The 27,266-nt window shown below is 34.3% G+C and overlaps 2 protein-coding genes and 1 pseudogene across 5 annotated transcripts in view; 1 reads left to right on the plus strand and 2 right to left on the minus strand.

Moving 5' to 3' along the window:
- The window catches only part of LOC145248226 (monocarboxylate transporter 12-B-like), an 88,463-nt gene extending 80,774 nt beyond the window's left edge, over positions 1-7,689 (minus strand). Inside the window, exon 1 of one of the 3 annotated variants that reach the window (XM_080110102.1) lies at positions 7,600-7,689. The gene's annotated coding sequence lies outside the window, so the exon portion shown is untranslated. Of the gene's footprint in view, positions 1-5,016; positions 5,332-7,599 lie in introns of those variants that run through there. The other 2 variants (XM_080110101.1, XM_080110104.1) reach the window with 2 other exon arrangements.
- On the plus strand, positions 1-26,865 carry LOC145248228 (biliverdin reductase A-like). Of its 2 annotated transcripts, none has more exons than XM_080110107.1 (7): positions 1-167; positions 12,069-12,182; positions 13,637-13,734; positions 17,707-17,817; positions 17,987-18,164; positions 21,911-22,041; positions 26,677-26,865. In XM_080110107.1, the coding sequence occupies exons 1-7, from the start codon at positions 133-135 to the stop codon at positions 26,805-26,807; spliced, it is 798 nt and encodes a 265-aa protein (XP_079966233.1). In that variant the 5' UTR covers positions 1-132; the 3' UTR covers positions 26,808-26,865. The 2 variants fall into 2 exon arrangements, with proteins under 2 accessions (XP_079966233.1, XP_079966232.1); XM_080110106.1 differs by lacking the exon at positions 1-167 and adding an exon at positions 3,557-4,070.
- Positions 11,740-11,858, minus strand: LOC145248378 (5S ribosomal RNA; annotated as a pseudogene).
- Positions 26,866-27,266: the final 401 nt, after the last annotated feature.

Raw genomic sequence — 27,266 nt, forward strand, 5'->3', positions numbered from 1 at the left:
AGAAGCAATAAGCTTTCATCACTGGTGGGGGAAACCCCTCATATCAGACAATTGCTATTCATTTGGACACTCCCTTTTTGTGGGGAGCTGGTTTTCCCCAACATCGTGGGGAAACAAACACGCTAAATTTAAATGCTTTTCACTTCCTGCCGCGTCACAGCACAACGGTAAAATCTCACATTTTCTTTCACTTTCTTTTCCACCTTCGTGTCAAGGGTTTGGGTTCAAGCCTGCCTTCTTACAACAACTTTTTTTTTTCAAACTAAAACCTACAAACACCCGGGCACCCCCGCTAGTATGTAATATATTGATGTTCAACATAAATGGAGACGCTCTAATATTATTGTAGCTCTTTTGTTAAAACTGCAAAAGTATTTATCTAAGCTAGCATGTATGCCTGGCATAGCCCAATTGTAAAGTACGCTTAAATATGATATTTTAATTCTTGCAGATTCTGTATATATTATTATAGAGTTAATGTTCTATCGATTTTTATATATTACTAGCAGTTCAGCCCAGCTTTTCTCGGGCCCTATGTACTGTTCATAACTTTATGTGTACATCTATAATATAAAGCTGAACGTCTGTGTGTGTGTCTGGTCACGAATAGGCTCCTATATGGTTGACTATTATAGAAAACTGATCACATATAATGATAGAAGATGTATCGAGACACAGGAATGGGTATGTTTGATCTGGCATAATGATGATTCATTATAATTGTGGGGTCTGCGTACGCGCCTGGTCTTTGTGTATGGGAATAAAAAATTTAAAAATTAAAAAAAACGTTTACAAGTGTTTTTGATATAGATGTACATAAGAATACTTTGATAAGTATGTTTTAACTTAAATAGGGATGGTATAATAAAATTGTGGGGTCTGCATTCACGCCTGGCCTCCATAGAATGGAAATAGGCACAAACTTTAATAAAGACTTTTCATATCTATCTGCGTAAGTATACTTTGAAAATTATGTTTCAGTTTGAAGAAATATGGTATAATAAAATTATGGGGTGTTCATTCGCGCCTGACCTCCATAGAATAGAAATATGTCACAAAGTTTAACAAGGTTTTTTTAATATAGATCCACAGAATATTGTGATAAGTGTTTCAGTGTGAACAGGTATTGTATAATAAATTATGGGGTTTATCTATTTTATTTTTACTTTCATCATATTTTGCTTTGGTTTTGATACCCCCAAATTCGAAGCTACCTCTTTACAACCCTTCCTTTTCATAACCTATCATACTTTCATAAATCAGAGTCCATTTTCTGTAGGCTGTTTTTGAACCCAGTCAACGACGGTTACTTTTGCTAGTATATATATATATATATATATATATATATGTATTAAAAAGTTTGACTAATGTCAGGGTAACCTATATCTAAAATTTCAAGTGTTTAAACCAAAAATTGGCAGAGGAGTTTTGTAGAGTTTTCAAAGGTCAAATCGTTAAACTTTGACCTCTTGACAGCCAAATTTCCGGCCGAAAACCAATTAAAAGGATTGTTCCAAATCTCAATACTTCTTATGTCAAATTTCATGTCTGTAGACTGAAATAGTAGGTTGGCAGGGAAATGTACACATACAGACACACACAGACAGACAATTTCACTTTTATATATATACTAGCAGTTCAGCCCGGCTTTGCTCAGGCCCTATGTACTGTTCATAACTTGCCCTACGTGTGAATACACTTTATGGAAGATTTCAAATGTTTAGACCAAAATTTGTCAGAGTAGTTTCGTAGAACTTTGACCCTTTAACATTTATTATTTTGATCTTAAATCAAATTAAAAAAAGTTTGACTCATGTACAAGTTACCTACATCTAAAATTTCAAGTCTTTACATCCAAAATTGGCGGAGGAATTTGGTAGAATCTGCAAAGGTCAACTTTTTCGACTTTGACCTTTTGACAGCCAAATTTTTGCCCCCAAACTGATTAAATATTGCCGCATGTCTGAATACCTGTTATGTATAAATTTCAAATGTTTAGACTCAAAATTGGCTGAGTAGTTTGCAAGACACCGCAAAGTTCAAATCTTTTGAACTTTGACCCCTTGGCAGCTCAAATTTCCAACCCAAACCGATTGAAAAGCTTGACCTATCACTGAATACTTATGTAAAATTTAAAATGTTAAGACCAGTAATTTAGTAGAGACGCTTAACATTTATTGTTTTTGGCTCAAATCAAATTAAATAGCTTAATCCATGTCCAAGTAACCTACATTCAAAATTTCAAGTGCTTAGACCCAAAATTGGTGGAGGAGTTTGGTAGAGTTTTCAAAGGTCAAATCGTTGAACTTTGACCCCTTGACAGCGAAATTTCTGGACGAAAACTGATTAAAAATTTTTTCGCAAATCTCAATACCCCTTATGTGAAATCTCGAGTCTCTAGACCAAAAATTGACAGAGTTATTTGATATGGAAATGTACACACACAGACATTTTCACTTTTATAGATATACTAGCATTTCAGCCCGGCGTTTGGAGGTGTGTGTTGAGCATTAAATTAAGGCTAAACAATCGAAAAGAAGGGATGACTTTCGAAAATATTGGCGAAAAAAGCGACCACCTCCTTGTTGAAAAGTGCCCAGTTGAGGGTGAAGAAATTAATGTTTTTAGCCAATTTTTGGTATTTGTCATCTGAAGGGTCGAGCTTCAAAACGATACTGATCTTGTGAAAATCCGTTGCCTCTGTCGAAAGTTTTAGGCAGACATGCAAACATACATACATACATACATACATACATTTATATATTGGTAGCTCAAATTTTCGACCCAAACCGATTAAAAAGTTTGCCTTATCTCTGCATGCTCTTTATGTAAAATTTCAAATGTTTAGACCAGAAATTGTCTGAGTAATTTGGTAGAGACCGCAGAGGTCAAATTTTTTACAACTTTGACCACTATTATGAACACTTAACATTTATTGTTTTAAGCTCAAATCAAGTTATTAAGTTAGATCCATGTCCAAGGAACCTATATTTAAAATTTCAATTGTTCATGCCCAAAATTGTCGGAGGAATTTGGTAGAGTTCTCAAAGGTCAAATCGTTGAACTTTGATCACTTAACAGCCGAATATCTGGCCGAAAATGGATTACAAAGATTTTCCCAAATCTCAGTACGCTGTATATCAAATTTCGAGTCTGTAGACTTAAAATTGACAGTTATTGCGTAGGGAAATGTACACAGACACACACACACAGACAGAGAGACATACACTTTCATGTTGTACCCACAAATAAAGAAGGGAAAAATATACAGTGTAACCCGGATATAAGAGACCAGAAATAAGAAAAACGGATATCATATAGATTATCTTTGGTCCCAAATTTGAGTCTGTGTTAACCCGGATATAAGAGCGATAAAACAACATGAGTCTCTTATATCCGGGTTATACTACATACGTTTTAAAGTTCATTCTTCACCCAATAATCGGTGAAAATTTCGTATTGCTTGGATAATTACTTGATTTTTGGCAGATTTTTAAAGACTAAGAGAGAACTCCGTAAAAAAAATACTTCTTCCGTTCATTTTGGCTGTGCCTACAAGAACGGTGTTTATACATATATATCTTTAATTTATTTAAGCTAAAAATAAGCTCTCAAAATAATTATGTATTTGGCCCCAACTGATTATTTAACGATAAAATAAATGAATCTAATTGGCCGAAAAACTGTTCAGCTAATTTTTCATGAATAATAAAAAAATAATACATGAAGGTGCGGGGTCCATTCTCAGCGCAAACGAGGACATTCTGTTAGGCAAACGCAAGTTACACACGCACCAACACACCAGTAGTAACATAGCTCTTCTTTTTGTTTTTTTAACGTGACCTTGTTCACCGTTTTACGGAAGTTTAAGAAGTTCGTTGCGTTTGCCACAGAAGAAGGCCCAGAAAAAAGTGTGCGTTTTTTTTCTTTTTCGTCAAGAAAATGGATTTCTTTGGGGTGGTAGTTGTTGGTATCGGCATAGCCGGCGGCGTTCACGTAAGAAACTTACAAAATCTCCCACAAGATTACCCGGCTTTACTCCGATTAAAATTAATCGGTTACGTATCAAGGTATGCACGCACCCCACTTTTTCCTTTAAAAGTTAAAAAAAAAAAATTAAAAAATTAATTAAATAATATAATTATCATAATTCTTAATTATATGAATAAAGAGTACCTATGCTGAAATACGGACCGGACGGCGGACCGGACCGCTGTATTTTATTTTTCAAGTTAAATCCAATTTTCACGGTATATTTAATCTTATTAGTTGAAAATACAGAATAGTTACAAAACACCCGGTATGTTTTTACGACCTGCCCCAGGCGTAGTATAAACACTCCCAACCACCCGATGGTAAGAACGGCTTTCGAAATAACCCCCTCCCCTAATCTCCCGATATTAAGAACGGCTTTCGAGATTGGGGTGTGGGGTGTTTATTCCGAAAGACGTTCTTAACATGGGGAGGTTGGGATGTTTATAATACGCTGAGGCATAGTGGGTCGTAAAAATTTACCAAACACCCTCCCGTCTCATGTTAAAACAGCAAAATTCATTTGCTTATTTTTAAACTGGTAAACATTAATCAGAAGGGACTCTTTCTGAGCATTCATCGTGAATCAGCACGGTCCGCACAAAATGGAAGTAAACCCCTTTGTCAACAATTACAGACTCAATTTGAAAAAGTCCTGAATAATTGTTATGTAAACAAAAAAGAAAGAAACAAAAGGTGATCCGTGTTGAAATAATAACGTTATTATTTAAAAAGCTATTCTTAACATGGGGAGGGTTTTTTGTACCTATTCTGTATTTTAACCTTACAATTGAATAATAAAAAAACCCCATAAAACTTTAATTCAACTTAGAAATACGATTTAAAAAATAGTGCGGATCGGATCAGTAAGTGCATTTTGCACCAAGAAAAAAAAATCGTCTAGCCACAACCACTTGTTCTTCCTCTATTTACCTAAAAACTAACCGGAACTTCTGTGTACAAAGTTGGTTTCCAAGAACTTACCGTTTGTGGACCACAATACCACGCAGTTGATTCCTGACCGACTACAACATAGTTGTTTTCAAATCCAATGTTAAATTCTTGTCGAGTCGACCTCTTACATCACTAATCAAAATCCTGCTTATTTTCAACGATCGTTTTCCGGTCCTTGCAAAGTGTTATTACTTGTCCAACTGAAGAATTATTTAACCTTTATTCTCGGATGGCCTTTATGTTTTGGTAAGAGGTGACTTGTTAGTGAATAAATAGAATGAGGGTGGGGACGAACTAAAGTTACTGATTAGCTTAGCCTAAGTGTAAAGACGGCCATTTTTAAGATGAGAGACATTTTGCCTGAACACCGCTTAAAATTTGCCTCAACGCACTACTCCATTTGTATTAGTGATTCTTTTGGTACTTGTGCACTTTGTTATCGTGCTGAAATAATAACGTCATTATTTTGAAAGCCATTTTTAACATGGGGAGGTTGCTTTATAACTATTCTGTGTTTCTACTTCACAATTTAATAAATAATAATAAAAACGATATCGTGAAACTTGAATTTAACCTGAAAAACTATTTAAAAATAGCGCGGTAACAAAAGTGCATAAGCACCGATTATTATTTTTTTTTTTATTATTGATAGATAAAGGAGAACGTGCTTCTTGCATTGCCGATCTCTTAAACCAACGCATTTCAGGTGAAAACGTTATTACTTACTTAAAAAAATAAATAAATAAAAAATAAATAATAATAATAATACGAAAACTACTCCAGTAACAAAAATTCACCCACAATTATTTTCTTTAAAAGTGGTGACTGCTGGTTGAGTGGTTGACCCTTAAATTAAGGGTCAACCAGTCACCACTTTTAAAGAAAATAATTGTGGGTGAATTTTTGACTAAAATTGAATTATTAGTCATTATAAGTCAAGGGAAATAAGTCAGATTATGTCATACTGAATTATTCGCACAACCCTTCTTCCACATAAATACATATGATAAAACTCGATAATTGGATAAATTCTATTTGGGCTTCTACAGTTTATCGCCGAAAATGGAAACGCCATTTTTTCGGGCACCTGTCTTCAAAATCAGAGGGATTAATCAGTATTTTAAACTATGACCGAAGCATGAAATATATATATAAAATATTAAACTAGATAATGATTACTTCCGGCAAGAACTAATTACTATGTGCCCTAGAGTAGTATAACACCCCAACCTCCCCATGTTAAGAACGGCTTTTGAGGTTTGGGGGGGTATTCCTAAAGGTGAATCTTATCGAACATTTTTACCTTTGTAGCAACTGTTGTTCATGAATGCTTATTTTTCAACCTTATCGTTTTTTGTAATTGTTGGATATGCTAATATAAGAGTGTCAGAAGTTTTTTTTTTCTTAAAATCTAAAAAAGAAAAAAAACATCGAATGAAATAGAAAAAATTGTTGTAGATATCCAAGTTTTTCAGGAAAATATTTTAAACATGTGAGGTTTCACTTAAAAATAAAAATATCAACGTGGTTTTAAAAAAAAGGTTTTAAACTTTTGACTTTACAGGTAAATTTGCACAAAACTATTCTTTTTTTAAGATTATTTTATTTATTAATCTTTTATCTTCAATTTGTGATATATAAATCTGAGGTGAGGAAATTATTTTCATTTTAATAGACATTTCAAAATGGGGGGGGGATTAAAAAAAAAAAAGGTTGTCTAGAATATTATATTCGTTTTATTGGAAAGAGCATAAAATTTCACATTAAACCTGCAAATATTGTAAAAATTGAACCAATAGAAAAATTTTGATAGATTTTTAAATTGAAAAAATTGAAAAAAATTTAACTCATAAAATTCAATTCATTGCATTACATAGAAAAAATGGCTGCATGAGTGTGCGCAGGCACTTTGTAAACACTGTTTTTTTTTTTAAATAAAAAATAATATTTCTATTATTTTTCAAAAAACTTTAATAGTTTATTTTGGAAGTATATTCCATAAAGAAATTAAACAAACCACTTTAAAAAGAGAAATTACTAGTTTTTTATATTTTATTTGCAGTTTTGTGTTAAGGGTGTCAAAAATTCTCCAAAAATTCTGACACACCTAATGGTACTATTTGTGACATGACAATTACGTAGGCATCATTTGTTTTACTTGAAATTCAATTTTTTTTTTTTTATTTATAATATAAAAGCACAAAAATTGCTATGGTTACCGTACTATTTTTAGATAGTCATCCATTTTGGGCAGTTAGATTTATCTGACATTAAAAACTGACCTTGTGACTAAATTTTCCCTCGTGAGGAGGCAAGTAACTAGAGACACACCCCCTTCTTTAAGATGTTCTCCTTAAATTTTCTTTATTAAAAACAAACAAACAAACAAACAATAAAAACAAACTTTGATTATTATCAACCCGTATTAGATTATATAATTAGAGAATGTTTTACAAAATGTCACGATGTCAATTCTAATAAATTACAATCTTAGCTTCCAAATTATGAAGTCGAAACTACCTGAATATAAACTGAATTGTTAAAAAAAAAAAAATCTTTAATCGTGTTGCTAACACGATTAAAGATTTGTTGAATCTTATCGAACATTTTTACCTTTGGCGAAACTGTTGTTCATGAATACTTATTTTTCTACCTTATCGTTTTTTGTAATTGTTGCAAATATTGCAGCCATCTTGTTTTTATAAAATAGATCGAATCGGAAAATTACCTCTTTTTTGAACTCTCCTGTGTCTTACATAAGCAAATACGATCGCTTTCTTCAAATTCTATTTTCTTTAATAAATAATTTTCTACCTTGTCGATTTTCGTAATTTTTGGATATAATCATCTTAAAAATATGAGGAATACGTAGATACCATTGTTTTCATGTGAAATTCAGTTTTACGATTTTCTAAATTTTGTTCTGATAGTGTAGAAGTGCCATTTAGTTTCAATCGAATCTCTGGACTTTAAAGGTGAGACCCTCATGTGTCCGTCTTTGTTTTCATTTTAAGTTAAGCGCTCAACACTACTTGCATTTCAAACTTAAAAAACACTTTAGCTAAGTTAAACACGAATTTTTTTTATTTTACCTTTGATAATATTTATTTGTTATACAGAGTGACCCCCCCCCAAAAAAAACGGGACCCAACTCTAATTAGGCCCCGTTTCTTAGTGTTTTGTCCGAATGAAATGAAACTTTGGACATAACTAGTTTATTATATTTAAAACATCACATCAAAACACTAGGGTCTTTGGCCTTTTTTTCTCCATTCTACAGCATATGTTCCGTCTGCCTGCTTCCCACCTGACTACAACTTGGATGTGTTCAAGTCCAACGTTAACAAATTCCTAATGAACCGCCCCCTTAAGTAAACACTTCATCAAATCTCCACAATAACGTAATGTACTTGCAATAACCCTTATTCCTGAGTGGCTTCCGGGCCTTGATAAGTGGTGACCACTGTGTAAAAAAAAAAAAAAAAATTATCTTTTGGTTTTTTTTGGGTCACCCTGTATATTTTTTTTTTTTTTTTGTTTTTTTTACCACTTTTTCCTTCTCTTGTTTATTATAAAATATACCCTAAATAACCATTTTATTTCTCACTTTTTTAATCCTTGCAAGTCCACCTGAGAATAAAAATGGGATTGTGCTCCTTTCTTGTGGGCTCTGTACCAAAGCCAACAGAATCTGAGCCATTTTTGAAATAGCCTTTTCCTGTTAACACTGTGGTATGTTGCTACTTCTGTGCAGTTTTAGGAAGTCTATCCTCCCAGACTTTGCCTTTTCTCTTTGAGAAGGAAGTTAGTTATTGCTAATTGTCTGTGGCACCCTTATTGAGGAATGCTGACGAAGCTGCCCAGGCATGTTTCGCAGGCCAGAGTGGCCTTTCAATCCCATTTTCTGCCCCTTGTGTCACATCTTCCTGCCGTACAATGAAAATAAATAACCTTTTTTTTTTTTTTGTTTAAGACTATGGTATTTTATTTAATTACCTTGGAAAAATATCCGCTGTTTGAGTTAAAAGACAAAAATTATTTTAGCTTAGCGGGTCATTTTCTATTTAACTGGTATTTTCTTGTTTTCACAGCTATTGTATTTTAAACAAGAGTAAACATGGGATTCTACATTTGTTAGGAAACTAGCAGGGGTGCCCGGCGTTGCCCGGGTGTTTGTAAGTGTGTGAAAAAAAAAGTCTTAGTAGGTAGGCAGGCTCGAACTTGCGACACGAAGGCAGAAAAGAAAGTGGAGGTATGTGTAAGGGTGTTGGTTGAACAAATAAAAAAGGAAAATTTCGGGCACAAAAAAAGGAAAAAAGAAAAGGAAAAAAAAAAAAAGGAAAAAAAAAAAAAAAGGAGTAGTAAGCAGGCTCAAATCCGTGACATGCCAGAGGAAAAAGAGGTGAAAAAACTCAAACAGATTTACCGATGTGCCTACCGTAATTGTGACGTCACAGGCGGTCGAAATAACGCCTTTTAGTTTTATGCGACGTTGAGGGTTGAATGACTTGCAGAAAATGTCAGCGAAAAAACCGACCCTCCCAGTAGAAAAGTGCCCAGTTGAGGGTGAAGGAATTAATGTTTTTGGCCAATTTTTTGATATTTGTCGTCCGAAGGGCCGAGCTTCAAAACGATACCAATCTCGTGAAAATCCGTCGCCTCTGTCGAAAGTTTTAGGCAGACATACAAACATTCATACATGCATATATTTAAACAGACAGGTGAGAGTTATATTATAGATTACATGTAAACAGCTTGCAAAAATAAACATAAAAAGGAATTATTTACCTATATATAATATATTTATAGTAAGTTTTGAAATTATATATTGCCATTAAGCTACACAAAATTTTCTGTGTTTCATCCTGGTGAGTATTCGTCAGCTTGGCAATTTCAATAAGAAAAAAAAAAGGAAAACAAACAAACAAACTTACCTTCTTCAAAATTTCAAAGTGTGACATACATCTCTAGCAAATTGTGTCATATTTCAACTAATGAGGAACTAGAAGATATCAAACTAAAATGGGTCACACAAATGGGGCGGGGACTAAAACAAAACAAAAAAGGGGCCTAATGATATCGTCTATACACTAGTTATGTTATGAAGTAAAATAAATAAAATAGGTTACCTTATCTGGACTTAAATAGGTTATTCAAGTGTAACTCACCTTTCACCAAATCCTGGCAGGCAGAGTTTCATCTTCTCAGTTCTAATAAACTTTCAGGCAATATTTGAAAATTCTAATAAAGCTGGGAGAGGTGAAGGTCTAACCTTTTTTTTTAATTTTTTTTTTTTATTTTACACAGTGATCACCACTTATCAAGGCCCGGAAGCCACTCAGGGATAAGGGTTATTGCAAGTACATTACATTAGTGTGAAGATTTGATGAAGTGTTTACTTAAGGGGGGCGGTTCATTAGGAATTTGTTAACGTTGGACTTGAAGACATCCAAGTTGTAGTCCGGTGGGAAGCAGGCAGACGGAACAGAGTTCCACAGGCGTGCAGTTCTAAGAAAGAAGCTTTGTTCGTCAAATACTTTCATATGTGTTGAGAACATCATCCCTCTCACACTTGCTAGTAAGTTCAGAAATACAAATGGTCTATCCATTATCGAGCTCTATTGCTACATACATTAATCGGTTCCAGGTTGAAATTGTCAGTATGTGAAAAAAACATAAAATCTGCAACAAAACTTTCATTTCTCCGTCAGAATGATGAAGCCCATCTGATCATCCAAGAGATGATAGATAACACATGCTGGGAGTTCATTTAAAGAGGAGCTGGCTTGTATAGAGCCAGCCTTACTCTCTTCTCCCAACCAGTCTGACCCAGTGGTAGGACAGGGTTGATAAAGCTGAAAACCAGGCGGGATTTTTTTTTTTTTTTCAATTCAATTTTCACCCCAAACAAGGCACAGTATTAAGCACTCTTATTTTAACTTTGATAAACTTCATTGTTTACTTTACCTCTGAAAATATTAACCTTGTATTATATATTAGCAGGGAGACCCAGCATTGCTCAGGATTGAATGTTACACTCTCATATTTTATTGTCATTGACATCTGTGACATCGCCCATTTTTCAATCAAAATCTGTGCACATGGAGGAAGCTCCACATGCCTCCCCGCAGTAACTTAGTCCACAATACATTGTAATCTACATTGCACTGTAGAGAACCTACTGTTGATTTTATTAAATTATTTTTTATATCTAATGGCTTGAATTAAAGTTTAACATGTAAAAATCAAGTATCATAGTTCAACAGTGCTCTAAACAGAAACGTTCATTTCATAGTTGCTTCTTTCATTGTTCATGACTGACCGCGATCTCCTTGTAGTTGATGATCCTTGGCCTCCTCTGTTTAGCTAGACAAATAAAACTACTCGTACATGTAAACGCAACAGAGACCCTCTGAGGTTTCAAAGTTTTTATTTAGAGAGTTTACTCATTGAGTGTATGACCACTATCACTAATTTACGAATTATTTTAACTTAGTCTTAAGGATGGCAGCCTATGTGCAGAGTCTGGAGGCAACATTTGCTTAGATTTCTATCACGCCACCTGCAGCTGGATCTATTTCCATTTGTGTGCAGTCAGCACCAACTCAAGGTATAACCGGCTTCCTCCGAAAGAGGAAGTTTCATGGGAGTATAAAATTCACAAGCTGTCCCCAGTCGCATGTATATCCCCGTTAGGGGAGATGATGACGTTAGGTTTTTGCAACTTTTTGCAGGGAGGTGTCGACGTCCTCCTACATACAGCACCTGGACTTCCCAAATTGGTCACCCATTTTAGTAATGACCAGGCTCAATGTTGCTTAACTTCGGTGATCTGACGGGAGCCAGTGTGTCAACGTGATTATGCCGTATATATCTAGCTATTTCCATTTGCTGCCAGGTTATCCTGATATGTACTATTGTAACCCTTGTCAAAATTCTTACTAAGTAACTCAATCGCTACTTGTCGGTACAGTCTTATTGATATAATTTGAATTGTATTTTTTATTTTTATTTTTTTTTAAGTACTGTACAACTGTATTTTAACCAATATTTTTACACCCTGAAATTTATTTTTACTCCAGGCGTAAACTCGATTTGCCAATTCCTCAACTGACTTTAGATGAAGCTGTGGCTCGATCAGATGTTCATGCAGTTATTATCAGTACTGAACCTGCAAGACATGAAGATGCAATCAGGTGAGATATCTTACGAGGCGGAAGATGATAATACACTGAGTAAATCACTCTAAAAATCATCTGCAAAATTTTGAAAGATTGCAACTTTTTTTTTTTGTTTTTAGTTCTTTTGTATTTTTGTTGTATAACTTGTTGAAATTTTGTTTTATCATGTAGTGTGCTATTTTTTTGGTTTTTCAACCCATATGTTGAAATTTTATTTTTTTTTTATCATGTAGTGTACTATTTTTTTTTTGTTCTTCAACCCATATGTTGAAATTTTATTGTTTTTATCACGTAGTGTACTATTTCTTTTAGTCTTTCAACCCATATGTTTAAATTTTATTAAAAAAATAGCACACTACATGATAAAAATCATGTAGTGTGCTATTTTCTTTTTTTTAGTTCTTCAACCCATATGTTGAAATTTTATTTTATTTCTTTTTTATTGTTTGGACTACTGTTCTCATCTTGAGTGTCATTTTCACAATGTTTCAGTCAGCGTAACCTCCGACCTTCTTCAGGTGTATGTTGTCGAACTCAGGAATTTGAACGGAATTTTGAACAGAACCCTTTATTTGCTTCACAGGGGTAGCATGCTCTCATTCTGCCCGCAAATACAATTGTGAATTACTAGGGCCTCTATCAAGTCATGGCTGACGGAAGGAGAGCATTCTACCCTCAAAGTAAATAAAGTCTATGTGTTTGTTTTTGTATTTTTTTTTTTGTATAACTTGTTGAAATTTTATTATTTTTTTTTTATCATGTAGTGTAATTTTTTAGTCCTTCAACGTATATGTTGAATTTTGTATTTGTTTTTGATTCTTTGGACTACTGAGGGTTGAGGACACACACACCCATAATTTAACTAACATGTGAAGCATCAGAGTTTTTCTTGTGTTTTATTTTATTTTTCTACTTGTGAACCTGTGCTTCATATCGATGGTCACCAGTGTCAAAAAAGACGATCTCACGGCTGGAACTAGAATTATGAAAGATGGAGAACAAAGCCATGACACACAGCGTTTCGGTTCAGCAATTTGTCAGTGAGGCCACACGTGGTGTCACAACACCATGGATAAATATTTGAAAATATAAACAACTTTAATCATAAAAGCTTTTTCCAAAATTACTGGATTCGACAGTAAATAACCCGAAAAGGGTTGATGTGCCGTAAAACAGAACAGCCAAACTTTAACTCTTACTATCCAACAATGCAGATAAAAACAATGAGATTTTCCCTCTGAAATGTTTAGCCAATCACAAACCATTAAGGATGCTTTTGTTTGTTTGGCAGTGAAATGGCATTGACAATAAAATAAAATGAATAAATTTTATTTAAAAATTCTTTTTCAAAAATGGAAAGATAAATAAAATATGATCATTTCAATCTTTTTTTTTTTGTTGTACAGGAAATACAAAAGAGATTAAATGTGACTATTTTAAAAAAAAAATTTTCTTCTCTTCCTCGACAGAAAATCTCTAAATGCGGGCAAACACGTGATGGTCGATTATCCAGTTGTTCCCAAATTTAGTCTTGCCAAAGAATTATTTGCACTTGCAGCTGAGAAAGGTAAGCGGTATCTTTTTAGTTTAAACTTTAATCAAACTGAATAAACGTGTTGTTAGATCACAAAAGTCGAGCAATGTTGAGCTTGGTGACCATTTTGGAATAACAGGCGCTACAACTGATATTCCCTAGAAACTTCCACTTTAGCAGACACCTGAACAACCCGTCTATATAATGATTTGTATTAAATGTATTTTTAGTTCTCAAATAAAATTCCGATTTGCTTTTAAAAATTTCAAGAATCTAATTTAGATTTAATGTTTTTATTGATTCATTAATTCTTTTACACCAAAAATATATTTGCTTTTTAAAAATGTTATTCTAAAAAAACCTCAGCTTTTTTCATACAATAATCTTTGTGTTATGTAATTGATCCAGGCAACGTCAAGTTAGCTGGGCGATTATTATTTGTGATCGTTATTTATGTTTGTAAAAATAGAGACAGAAAGAATCTTATCAAAGCAAAATAAATATTTACAGATAAAATTATTTATATTATTTATTCATTTATTTATCACGGACTATTATCCTCATCCTTAAGTTGTTGTTTCATGATGTTTTGGCCAACTATTCCTCAGACCTTCCTCAGGTGGTTACCGTGATGGGATAGAAACTCTGAATCTCCCAACTGCGTCCTTAGCAATTACTGCCTTCCATAGTTGTTGTCGTCAACAGTAATTGCTGAGGACGCAGTTGGAAGATTCAGAGTCCCTATCCCGTTGCAGTAACCACCCGATAAAGGCCTGAGGAATAGTTGACCGAAACGTTAAACAGCAACTTAAAGATGTGGATAATCGTCCGCAATAAATAAATGATTAAATAATATAAACTACTCATCTCAATAATGAATTTCAATTAATTAAATAAAATTATTTATGTTAAAATAGTTTCCCAAAAATGTTAACTTTGCGAAAAAGAATGTTAACTAACATAAACAAAATATGTGACGAAAGGTGGATCATCCAATTTGTGTCTTTGGTCATATAAAGTTAATGATGTAATGGGATAGTTTGGAAATACTGTTATATATAGAGATATTGTTCGAATAACATCACCAGATATAAACGTATAGATTGTATGTATTGTTGTTTAACCATAGGATATGATATCGGCGTATAAACTGAGTCATGTTGTATCAGAGAGTTATCATACGGGTATCTATCACAGTTCATATTTATATAAGGAATCATTTTTTTTTTTATAAGGATATAATATGTGCTTCATACCTTTCTTTCCTCAAGAGTTTTTCTATCTTCACTGCTGAGCTCCGTGATGAAACATGAAATGACCAACATCATAATCAATTGAGACCTCTGTTCTTGCTTCTTTTGTGAAACCACAGAACAACACTTTATATTTTTTAAATTTGAGCTTACAAGTTGGAATAAGAAGACAGGACAAGTTGGAATGAGAAGAAAGAATTTCTCAGGAAGGAGTTGTTCACCTATGGAAGCATTCGGCTGGAAAGACAGTAATATGTTAGGGTTAGGGTTAAAGAAAGACAGTAATATGTTAGGGTTAGGGTTAAAGAAAGACAGTAATATGTTAGGGTTAGGGTTAAAGAAATACAGTAATATGTTAGGGTTAGGGTTAAAGAAAGACAGTAATATGTTAGGGTTAGGGTTAAAGAAAGACAGTAATATGTTAGGGTTAGGGTTAAAGAAAGACAGTAATATGTTAGGGTTAGGGTTAAAGAAAGACAGTAATATGTTAGGGTTAGGGTTAAAGAAAGACAGTAATATGTTAGGGTTAGGGTTAAAGAAAGACAGTAATATGTTAGGGTTAGGGTTAAAGAAAGACAGTAATATGTTAGGGTTAGGGTTAAAGAAAGACAGTAATATGTTAGGGTTAGGGTAAAAGAAAGACAGTAATATGTTAGGGTTAGGGTTAAAGAAAGACAGTAATATGTTAGGGTTAGGGTTAAAGAAAGACAGTAATATGTAACCCTTGGAAAAAGAATGGTGTGCAACTCGAGAACAAAACATCGTAACAAGAATGAATGTAAATGTGGAAAAACAATTTGGTTTAACGTTTCTGAATTTTTGAGATGAGGATTGGTTATTCGTATTATTTGGAAAATTCAGACAACCAAATTGTTCGTATTATTTGGATCCATCAGACTACTGTTCTCATCTTGAGTGTCATTTTCACAACGTTTCAGTCGATGGTCGAAGGTTCTATCCTCAGTGCGGGTGACTGAAAAATACAATTGCGAATTACTTAGGACCTCTATCCAGTCATGGATGGTGGAACAAAAGCACGCTACCTTTGTGAAGTAAATAAAGGGTTCCATTCGAAATTCCATCCAAATTTTTGAGTTTGATAAGATACACCTGAAGAAGGTCGGTGGTTTCATTGACCAAAATGTCGTGAAAAATCACACTCAGGATGAGAACAGTAGTCTGATGAATCCAAATACTACAAACAATTTGGTTGTCTGAATTTTCGAGGTAGAAACTAACTTACATTTTCAGAAGTATGTCTGGACAATACAGTGAGGGTTGCGAACAAAAGGTATGTCTTTCCTTTGTCTAGACAAGCAGACAAAGATGCTATTCGTTTGTTGATCTCTTGTTGAAGATATCCATATCTGTTTATTATATGTGTTAAAAATGTACATGCACGCACATATAATGAATATTATATAGACGACTATATAACATGTACACGTTTTGGTCCCCTCGTTTATATATACCCATTATATATACCCGTAATTAAACTACAAAACATTTGATCCCCCCCACTCCCAAAAAAAGAATAAGGAATCATTTTGATGTAAAATCCATTTAGTATTACATATGCAACTTGAGAAAAGCACACTTAAAATGTATCAACATTATAGAATAGACAAAATCACACGACATCAGGTCAAATTTGGTCACCATATTGTTTTGATTTTGCTTATTCAGAAAATCTTAACACACATTTCGAGGATGCTTTTCTCAAGAGTACATGCATAATACTAACTGGATTTTAAATCAAAATCATTCCTCATGTAATATTTTAGGAAAACAACATAAAACCATTTTTAATGCCTATAGGAAATTTTTTTGCATTCTTTTCTGGCTGCGAGCTTTGCAAAAAAAATCAGATTCTCCAAATATTATCAGATTTTTATCATTGAAGAAATTTATCTTCACAAAATGAAAACTGTTCTAGGCTAACTTAATGCTAGCCTAGTTTTAATTTTGTGAAGATAAATTTCTCCAATGATAAAAATCTGATAATATTTGGAGAATCTGTGATTTTTTTTTTTTTTTTTGTCATTTACCTAATTTATTAAAATATTGGTAGTCTAACATATTTTCCAATCCAAGCAACTTCCGGTTTTGAAACTTGTTGGTAGTAAATGGGGTTACTTAATCTGAAAACTACTTCTTCTATGTTTGTTTATATCTAGACAAATATATATTTTTTTCATTACATTTATTTTATTTATTATATGTGAAAAATTCATAGTTTTGAAAAACTATCCTAAGTGAACATTTATTCATTTTTTTTCAGTTAATTCAAACATTCAATTTTTTTTTTCAGTTAATTCAAACATTCAATTTTTTTTTTTCAGTTAATTCAAACATTCAATTTTTTTTTTCAGTTAATTCAAACATTCAATTTTTTTTTTTCACTTAATTCAAACATTCAATTTTTTTTTTTCACTTAATTCAAACATTCAATTTTTTTTTTAGTTTATTTAAACATTCATTCATTTTCTTTTCAATTTATTTAAAATATTTTACATTCAGTATTAATAATTTCGGTCATTTTTTTTCTATAAATAGGCATATCTATTGAAAAAAAATCAGTTTTCACCTTGACCTAAATTTCACTGGGGTCGTCAGTTTAAGTAACAGTGTGTACTTTCAACAAGTTTCAAAACAGGTACTTGCTTGGATCAGTATATATGCAGTGTTGTCAGAAAATTTAATGGAGCAAAAAAATACAAAAAAACACTAATTTCTTATTTTGTCTTATTAGGTTTAATTCTGCATGAAGAAAACATTGGGTTACTCACAATGAAATTGAAAAAACTCAAAGAAGAAGTTGATAAAAAGCCACCATTGAAAGAAGGGTGTTTAACATCTCACTGTAAGTAAAACTTTATGAGAAAGGCATTAAAAAAAAGATAAGCTATATTATCTTTTTTAAATCCATTTACAAAGTATTAAGTGTAAACACTCGTAGCATGTATATCTTTGCTAGCATGCACAATTAAACAGTTTCTAATGTAAGCAACTTTTTTTCTTTTCCTTTTAAGCATTTTTTAATGGTTGGCTGGAAAAGTTTGAAGAAAGTGGTTATCCTTTCTCCGTTCAGCAAGGTCTCATCAAATATATGGTGTACTTATTTGGAGATTTGACTCCTGTCGGAGGCGAGTTGATCAGCAACGAAAAGGGATATGTGGCCACTGGAAATTTAATAACCAAAAATAATAAGTAAGTTCGAGTCTTTGCAAATGTTTTTTAGTCACAATTGTGGAATATAATTCTGACTTTGATCCAAAAACATTTGTACTGTAAAAAATGATCTTACTATCAGGTCAGTGCAAACGTTTTTGCTGATTTAAAATTTCATCTTGAAAATGTTTTGGAAATCTTTATTTGTAACACAAATGATCTTTGCTCTCTATCACTTGACTCCAACCGTCAACGAGCTTATAAATGCCTGGATTGCAAAATTCTTTAGATTTGGATGTGAAATATGAATCTAACTTATGTTCAATCTCCTCTCGTGATGTTGGTCCTGCATATGACCTTAAACTATATCCGATGGTGAGGCCCCAGCTTGCGGGCTTTGGGGAGTGTGGAGCCACCCTTTAATTGCCATTGCTCCCAGGTCCACTCTGACCCGGAGTGGTTTTTTTTTTTTTTTTTTTTTTTTTTTTACACAGTGATCACCACTTATCAAGGCCCGGAAGCCACTCAGGGATAAGGGTTATTGCAAGTACATCACGTTAGTGAGGAGATTTTATGAAGTGTTTAATTAGGGGGGGCGGTTCATTAGGAATTTGTTAACATTAGACTTGAACACATCCAAGTTGTAGTCCGGAGGGAAGCAGGCAGACGGAACAGAGTTCCACAGGCGTGCAGTTCTAAGAAAGAAGCTTTGCTCATGAAATCCGCGTTTTGATTTAGGCACAGATATAGAGTGGGGGAAATTTTTCACAGTGGATTCAGCTAGACGGGTGATTTTCGTGAAAGTTTGGCGAGGGGGGACCAGGGATTGGAGTTCAGACGAGCACCTGCCATGAAAATAACGATAAAACAAGGATAGGCTCGCAACGTCTCTTCTGTGGGAGAGGGGTTGCAGGGTAGAGAAAAGGGCATCCCCCACTAAACCACGAAGTCTATTTTGTACTCTGTTAGGGTTCCAACTACGGGTTAAATAGAAACCGACTTAAGCAAAACAAATATACTCTATTAAAAAATTGTTCTTTAAAATCACTGGATTCGGCATTAAATAACCTGAGAAGGGTTGATATGCCATAAAACAACCAACCAACCTCTCATGATGTTAACCTAAGGTCATCTAAGTGGTTTTGAAATCTTTGAAATAAGTGATAATCCGAGGGAGCTAGTTCAGGAGGATATGTAGAATGGGGCAAGATTTCCCAACCAAATTCTCTTTGATCAGTAGTGTTGGGTGAAGACAAGAATTATCATGATGGAAGATAACTCTCTTTCTGTTAAATCAAGTTATTTTCAGGTCAACATAGGTGAGAATATTGCAGAAAAATATGAATACTGCTTTAATAATCTGAAAGAAAAAATTATGGTTCCCCCCTCGCCAAACTTTCACGAAAAACACTCGTCTAGCCAAAACCACTATCAATAATTTCCCACACTCTTTATCTGTGCCTAAATCAAAACGTAGATTCCATGAACAAAGCTTCTTTCTTAGAACTGCACGCCTGTGGAACTCTCTTCCGATTGCCTGCTTTCCAGCTGACTACAATCTGATTGTCTTCAAGTCCAACGTAAATAAGTTCTTGATGAACTGTCTTCCTAATTAATCCAATTTACAAAATTCCCACTATTTATGTTTACTACGCTATAATCACATTGACTAATGTATGCCCATTAATCCTTATCCTCGAGTGGCCTCCGGGCCTTGATAAGTGGTGATTTCTGTGAAAAATGAAAAATAATAACAATGGTTTAAAATACAAAATGGCAAACACTTATTGGAGTGATAGGTCTTTTACTGATTTTAAAATGCAAAAGCTGTTTGGAGTCACGTTTCTTTTTTATTTTTTTTTAAGTGGAAATTACTCCAGTCAAGATATAAAGCCACTTGATTTAAGGAGTATAACAAAAGACAAAACTATCACAAAGACAGGAGGTGCCTATTTACTTTAGTATCGAAAAGACTTGGACTATGTGGGAAGGAAACGCTCAGCAAGAAGAGTTTCATAATCTTGCAGTTCTTGGAAAGAAGCTACTGGATAAGAAACTGTAATACAATGAGGTATTAAAACAACAGATTGATGGAGACCATTCGACAAATTAGTCAAGGATGTAGGCAATTAGATTACAGATACGTTTCTGCATCTTATCAAGGAGTCTTAAATGGGAGAGAGCTTCACCAGTCAAATATGTCAAGAGTACTCCATACATAGTATATTTTTAGAGTTGGAGAATAGTCTCAAATGTGAGAAAGTGTTTAGAGCAATAGAAAGGACGGACTTTATAAGCAGCAGATTAATCTAATATATGAACTTTAAGAAAGATTTGATGAGGAAGACCAAGAAATTGTAGAGCTGATTTCTTATTGAGAACAGAGCCATCCATAAGAATTTCAGGAGGAAAGGGACACGCCTACGATTAAAAGACAATAGCTGAGTCTTAACAGGATCAAACAAAACAATTCATTTGTTATCCCAATCCATAACTGAACCCAGATCAACTTCATATTTCAACTGATCTTTGGGCGATGGTGTCATCAGCATAAATGTTAATTTTCTTAATAATATTCTCTGGAAGGTCATTCATATTGAGAAGAAATAGTGTTGGATCTAGAAAAAAACACCAGCATTGATAGAAAGACACAAACTGAGTATTCACAGGATTGAACAAAAGAAAGCCATCTTTTACCCTGTAGGGGAAAAGAAATTTAAGCGAAATTAAATTCCTCTGCCCCCAAACAAAATAATAATAAAAAACAGAAATAAAACACAATGACACCTCATTCTCGTATAAAATGCGCCGCATTTATTTTTCAACAAAATAACAAGATGAACAAGCGATCGGTAAGAGTTCTTGTAAAATCATTGAGGTTAGAATATTCAAATTAGGTGAAAATCCTCTGTGGCATTACTAAGATTAAAAGGTCATGTTAGATGAAAGTCCTTCGTTAAAATAATAAGATTGGAAGGTGAAAGTCTTTTGTGAAAATAATGTCCTTATTTCAAGGTTTTTGTTTTAACTGGTGAAGTTCGCCTCATTCGAAAGTCCCATGAGGAAAGTAGTCCATTGGTAGTAATTCTTATAGAAAATGTACAGAATGGGTGCGTGTGTCCATAAGTGTGTTTTTTTTTTTTTTTTTTTTTTTTTGATGCCCACGTGACGTGTGTAATTATGGTTACGACAGATTGGAAAACGATGATGAGATGGAAATAAGAGACATGTTCTTGTGTCAAGTTGGAGCGAAAGGAGAGAGAGAAAGATTGTTTGTTGCGTTTATATACTTTTTGAATCGGATTCCAGCACAAGATTGCGCTGCTGATATTTGGTTTGGGAAAGCGTTAAAAAACAATCTTCTAAAATTTCTCATTGGTCGATATTGTCACATGGTATTGTCTTTGCCTACGTCCGCCAGATATATGTCCATTTTGCTTTTGTTGTGAGAAAAGCGCGTGGGCGTATTTGAAATTATGTCGTTGCTTGAAGAACTTATTTTTGTGCAAATGCGTGGGAAATTAAAATCAATGAATGTTCGTCTATTTGCACGCAATTGTGTGTGTGTGTGTGTGTGTGTGTGTGTGTGTGTGTGTGGCAGCACAACCCCAATCCATAACTGGACCCAGAAAAGTAAAAGATTAAAACCAAGAAAGGTTTTTTGTGACTTACATTTTCTCATTGACTGTCAGAACATATGACGTTACACTGTGTCACTAAAACTATAATTCAACATTTATGAACCCCCAAATCATGTTGACAATCTTTCTTTCTGTTTCTTTCAGGCCTATAACGTTAACAATTCACTTAACAAAGGAAAGGATTCGCTGGGGCAAAGATTATCTGCTAACATTTGAGGATGGAAGTGTTATAGACAAAGAACCTGAAGTGTCTCAGTCATCAGAGACCGGTCTAGGTATTTATTGAACCGTTTCTTTTTACTTGTGATTATAATTTCGTAATTATCTTCCCTTCTTTGTTATTATAATCTCGTAATTATCTCCCTTATTTGTGAATATAATCTTGTAATTATCTCCCTTATTTGTGATTATAATCTCGTAATCATCTCCCTTATTTGTGATTATAATCTCGTAATTATCTCCCCTTCTTTGTGATTATAATCTTCGAATTATCTCCCTTCCCGTCTAACCCTCATATAAAGGATAATTATTGCAGTAAAATAAACAACGATGCTTGTGTAGAATAGTGATATTTTAAACCAATGCATTTCAGGTGAAAACATTATTACGTACTTATGTGTCTTGTTGAAATTATTAATTCCAAAAATTACAAACAAATGATCCAGTAAAAAAAAAAACTATAGGTACAAATAAAATTTATCGATTTATAAAATTGTATCATGTTTTGATGCTGAAAAGTTTACAAGATCCAAGGGAGGTAACTGAAATCATATGTTTTGATTTGAAATGAACACATTTCTAAAAAAATGGTAGAAACACTAGAGGAAGACCTCCAATCTGTAGTGGAATGGGGACAAAAATGGTTGGTCACGTTCAATGCCGCTAAGACTAAACTAGATTCATTCAATAATTACAAGAAACCCTCTCTACCACCTATAGCAATGGCCAACAACTCTTTATCTGAGAGTACATCTTTCAAACTCCTTGGCCTAACGTTCACAGGAAACATGAGTTGGAACAATTACATTGAAGGTATTGCCAGGGCCGCTGCAAGAAGTGTGGGCTCTCTCTACCGTGTTAGACAACTACTAACACCCGAAAGTATCCTGTACCTCTATAAGGCCACCATTCGCCCATCTATGGAGTACTGATGGCACATTTGGGCTGGTGCATCTGCTACTAGTCTCTCGCTCCTTGACAAGGTTCAAAAGAGAGTCGCAAACCTGATAGCCCCTGAACTGGCATCTAAGCTTCAGCCTCTGTCCCATCGACGAAATGTTGCATCCCTCTGCCTGTTCTACACGTATTTTAGCGGTGAATGCTCTGATGAACTGCGATTACTTGTGCTCCCACGATGTGGGCACCCTCGACAAACCCGACAGGCTGCTAAATCCCACCCCACACTGTAGAGATCCCTAGATGTAAAAGATCTTTCTACTCCAGTAGTTTCTTCCCCAGAACCGCTAGACTTTGGAATTCCATTCCAGGTCCCTGCTTCCCCAACAGTACTGACGTGCAGAAGTTCAAGTGTAACGTGAACTGACATCTTGCTGCCCAAATCCCTACATAGTACCCCAGTAGTTGTTGCCCCTGATAGTAGCCCCCTACACCAAAGTGGCAATGTGCCTTGTTTGGGGTGAAAATGTAATAAAAAAAAAATAATGCTGAAAAGTTTACAAGATCCAGGGGAGGTAACTGAAATCATATGTTTTGATTTGAAATGTGTTGGTTTTAAACACAAGCACCTTAACAACTTGTCAGTAATCCAAAATTACACAAATATAACAAACTCCCCTGATATAACAATGCTTTCATTGCCCTTCATGCCAGGAATAAAGTGTAGCACCTGTTCTGAGCTTGTGCCTAGTCTATATTATCCTTGGTTAGAAAAAAAGAAGTCTTTCTAGACTGAGGCAATTTTTATTTTTGAGGAGCTGGATTTTCCCCACGTTCAAAACTGACCTTGTGTCTAACTCTGCCCTTGTGGTGAAGTAAATAGAAACAATAGTGATTTTTTATAATTCACTTTTGTGTGGTGGGACATGTTTAAATGAATTATGGCAGTTTCCTGGTTATGTTAATACGTAATTAAACATGTTACTTAATAAATGTTGAACAAGAAAAACACTACATTTCTGAATTTTTGAGATGAGGATGGATTCTTCGTATTATTTGGATTTTTCGGACTACTGTTCTCATCTTGAGTGTCATTTTCACAACGTTTTGGTTGTAGTTGTACCTTAAGTATCAACTGCACTGAAAACACTCAAATTACAATCGGGTCCTGGATATGACCTGAAATTATATCTGATGGTGAGGCCCCAGCTTACGTGCTTTGGGGAGTGTGGAGCTACATTTAATTGCTATTGCTCACAGGTCCACTCTGACCCATTAGGGTCCCATCTATGGGTTAAATAGAAACTGACTTGAAAAAAAACAAAACAAATATATTCTATTAAAAACTTTGTCTTAAAATCACTGGATTCGGCATTAAATAACCTGAAGAGGTTGATATGGTATAAAACAAAACAACCAAACAACAACAAATTACAATTGTGAATTACTTAGGACTTTTACTATGGCTGATGAAACAACTGCATTCTACCCTTGTGGAGTAAATAAAGAGTTCTGTTTGAAATTCCATGCAGATTCCTGAGTTGAACAGTAAGATTTCCGAGTTCAACATGATACATCTGAAGAAAGACTTTTCATAAAGTTTCAGCTGATGTAACCTCTAACCTTCTTCAGCTGATGTAACCTCTAACCTTCTTCAGCTGATGTAACCTCTGACCTTCTTCAGCTGATGTAATCTGTGACCTTCTTCAGCTGATGTAATCTGTGACCTTCTTCAGCTGATGTAACCTCTGACCTTCTTCAGCTGATGTAACCTCTGACCTTCTTCAGCTGATGTAACCTCTGACCTTCTTCAGCTGATGTAACCTCTGACCTTCTTCAGCTGATGTAATCTGTGACCTTCTTCAGCTGATGTAATCTGTGACCTTCTTCAGCTGATGAAACCTCTGACCTTCTTCAGCTGATGTAACCTGTGACCTTCTTCAGCTGATGTAATCTGTGACCTTCTTCAGCTGATGTAACCTCTGACCTTCTTCAGCTGATGTAACCTCTGACCTTCTTCAGCTGATGTAATCTGTGACCTTCTTCAGCTGATGTAATCTGTGACCTTCTTCAGCTGATGTAACCTCTGACCTTCTTCAGCTGATGTAACCTCTGACCTTCTTCAGCTGATGTAACCTGTGACCTTCTTCAGCTGATGTAACCTGTGACCTTCTTCAGCTGATGAAACCTCTGACCTTCTTCAGCTGATGTAACCTCTGACCTTCTTCAGCTGATGTAACCTCTGACCTTTTTCAGATCTATCTTGTGAAACTCAGTAATCTTTTTGCCAAACTCAGAAATTCACACAGAATTTTGAACGGAACTTTTTATTTAATCCACAACTAGTAGCATGCTCTTGTTCCATCAGCCATGACTGGATAGATTTGCAGACCGGTAATTTGTTTGAGTCACCAGCTCTAGGAAGGTTGTCGTCCAAGACTGGAGAGGCCTCCCTCCCCTTTGGTTTAGTTTCAGAGTTTTCCTTTTCCTAGACGGGTGATCTGGGAAGATCTACTGGGTCCATCAGCCCTGAGAGGGTTTGCTCCGCGCCTGGGTCCTACTCCAGGTATTTCTGCGACCCCGCGTGGTTAGTTAATGTTACAGGGTTAGTTTATAGAGGTTATATATCTAATGAATAGTTACACTCTTCAAAGTGATTTAGAGTGATGCAGTGGAAGCAGTTTTGAGGGGAGGCTTGTTAGAAAAGCGTTAGTGCGGATTAAGACTTTTACCTTAGGTTTTTCCATCGTGAGTAATTCGTAATTGTATTCTGAATTTTACCAAGTACATTTTTCTTTATACCATAGATCCTTGCGGTCATGGCTGATGGAACAAGAGCATGCTACTCTCCTAGATTAAATAAAAGGTTTCCTTCAAAATTCTGTGCTGATGTCAGAGTTCGTCAGGGAGATTCATGTGGACAACAAATTACATCTAGGGAAGGCCTGAGGTTACATTGGTCGAAACATTGTGAAAATAACACTTAAGATGAGAACGGTAGTCCGAATAATCTAAATAATATGAATTATAAATGCTTATCTTTAAAATTCAGATATTTAGAAAGAGAACCTGTTTGACCTTTCCTTTGCTGCTAATTGGTACAGTCAACACGAGGTTGCTAATTTTAATGTGGCAATTGTGTTGCATTGTTAAGGTTCCATGGGAACTTAGAAAACCAATGGTTTTCAAATGCGTACATAAAAAACCTGAAATCGATAAGCATGCAATGGTATGGCCATTGTCACAGAGGAATCTCCTCAAAACAAGAAATTGACCAAACTTAAAAAAAAACTACCAGCTGAATAGACAACCAAAGTGGTCTCTTCCCAAAAGAAATCAAATTCAATTATCTGTCAACCTTTCCTGAATTAAAAACAGGAGAGCCACTTCAAGAGCCATGGAAAAATCAGAGATAGAGGCACACACACTAATAAAATCACCACTGATAATAAAGACAGCTTAGTCGATGTTTTTTATATCTGACAAAAATTTAAAAATGAAAACAAAAACATTATTTTTTTTCTTTCAAAGTTTTATTCAATTAATGTTATTTCATTCAATTAATGTTATTTCATTCAATTAATTTTATTTCATTCAACTAATGTTATTTAATATAATTAATGTTGTTTCATATAATTAATGTTGTTTCATATAATTAATGTTATTTCATATAATTAATGTTATTTCATATAATTAATGTTGTTTCATATAATTAATGTTATTTCATATAATTAATGTTTTTTCATTTAATTAATGTTATTTCATATAATTAATGTTATTTCATATAATTCCAGGTTTGTTTATGGAAGACCTCCTCCATTTTGCTGAAAAATTGAGCGGGAAACGTGATGTTCATGAACTTGACTCTATTGCCCTTCGGACCCTTGAAATAGCTGAAGGAATTCAAAAATTCTTTAAGAAATAAATAAAATCTGTACGCCTTAAAAACGAAAAAAAAAAAATTCTAAGGCATCAATCAAAAAGTGTTTTTAATTCTGTTGTCAGAAATTTTGTGTTTGTCGAGTAAATGAGTTTTGCTTCTCTCATCAAACAATTCTTTCAATTAGTTTTCATATTTTCATCTAACACCTGCAATCTCAACTTTATAAATATAATAATGGATGGTAGTTTTATTTAAACAATTATTTTTTTTACGTTTATTAATCCCAAACATGGCACAGTTCCTCTTGGACATAAGCGACTACTATTTGGGACCATATCTACAAGGATACTATGTAGGGAGTGAAGCAAGAAACTGAGAGGGAATTCCAAAGTCTAGCAGTTTGTGGGGAAGAATAGAAGGCTCTCCGGCATCTAGGGATCTTTGAAAAAAAAAGAAAAAGATTTTCTAATTTATTATTTAACCACAATAGAGAGGAACCAA

The sequence above is a fragment of the Euprymna scolopes genome, chromosome 26, assembly GCF_053919585.1.
Source record: "Euprymna scolopes isolate OS-2025 chromosome 26, ASM5391958v1, whole genome shotgun sequence".
NCBI lineage: Eukaryota > Metazoa > Mollusca > Cephalopoda > Sepiida > Sepiolidae > Euprymna > Euprymna scolopes.

Bases quoted from the DNA above. Each gene is read 5' to 3' on its own strand.
- LOC145248228 (XM_080110106.1), top strand. From the start codon at position 3,943: ATGGATTTCTTTGGGGTGGTAGTTGTTGGTATCGGCATAGCCGGCGGC. The intron at 4,071-12,068 runs GTATGCACGCAC...TTTTTACTCCAG, and splicing joins TTAATCGGTTACGTATCAAG to GCGTAAACTCGATTTGCCAA. The intron at 17,818-17,986 runs GTAAGTAAAACT...TTTCCTTTTAAG, and splicing joins AGGGTGTTTAACATCTCACT to CATTTTTTAATGGTTGGCTG.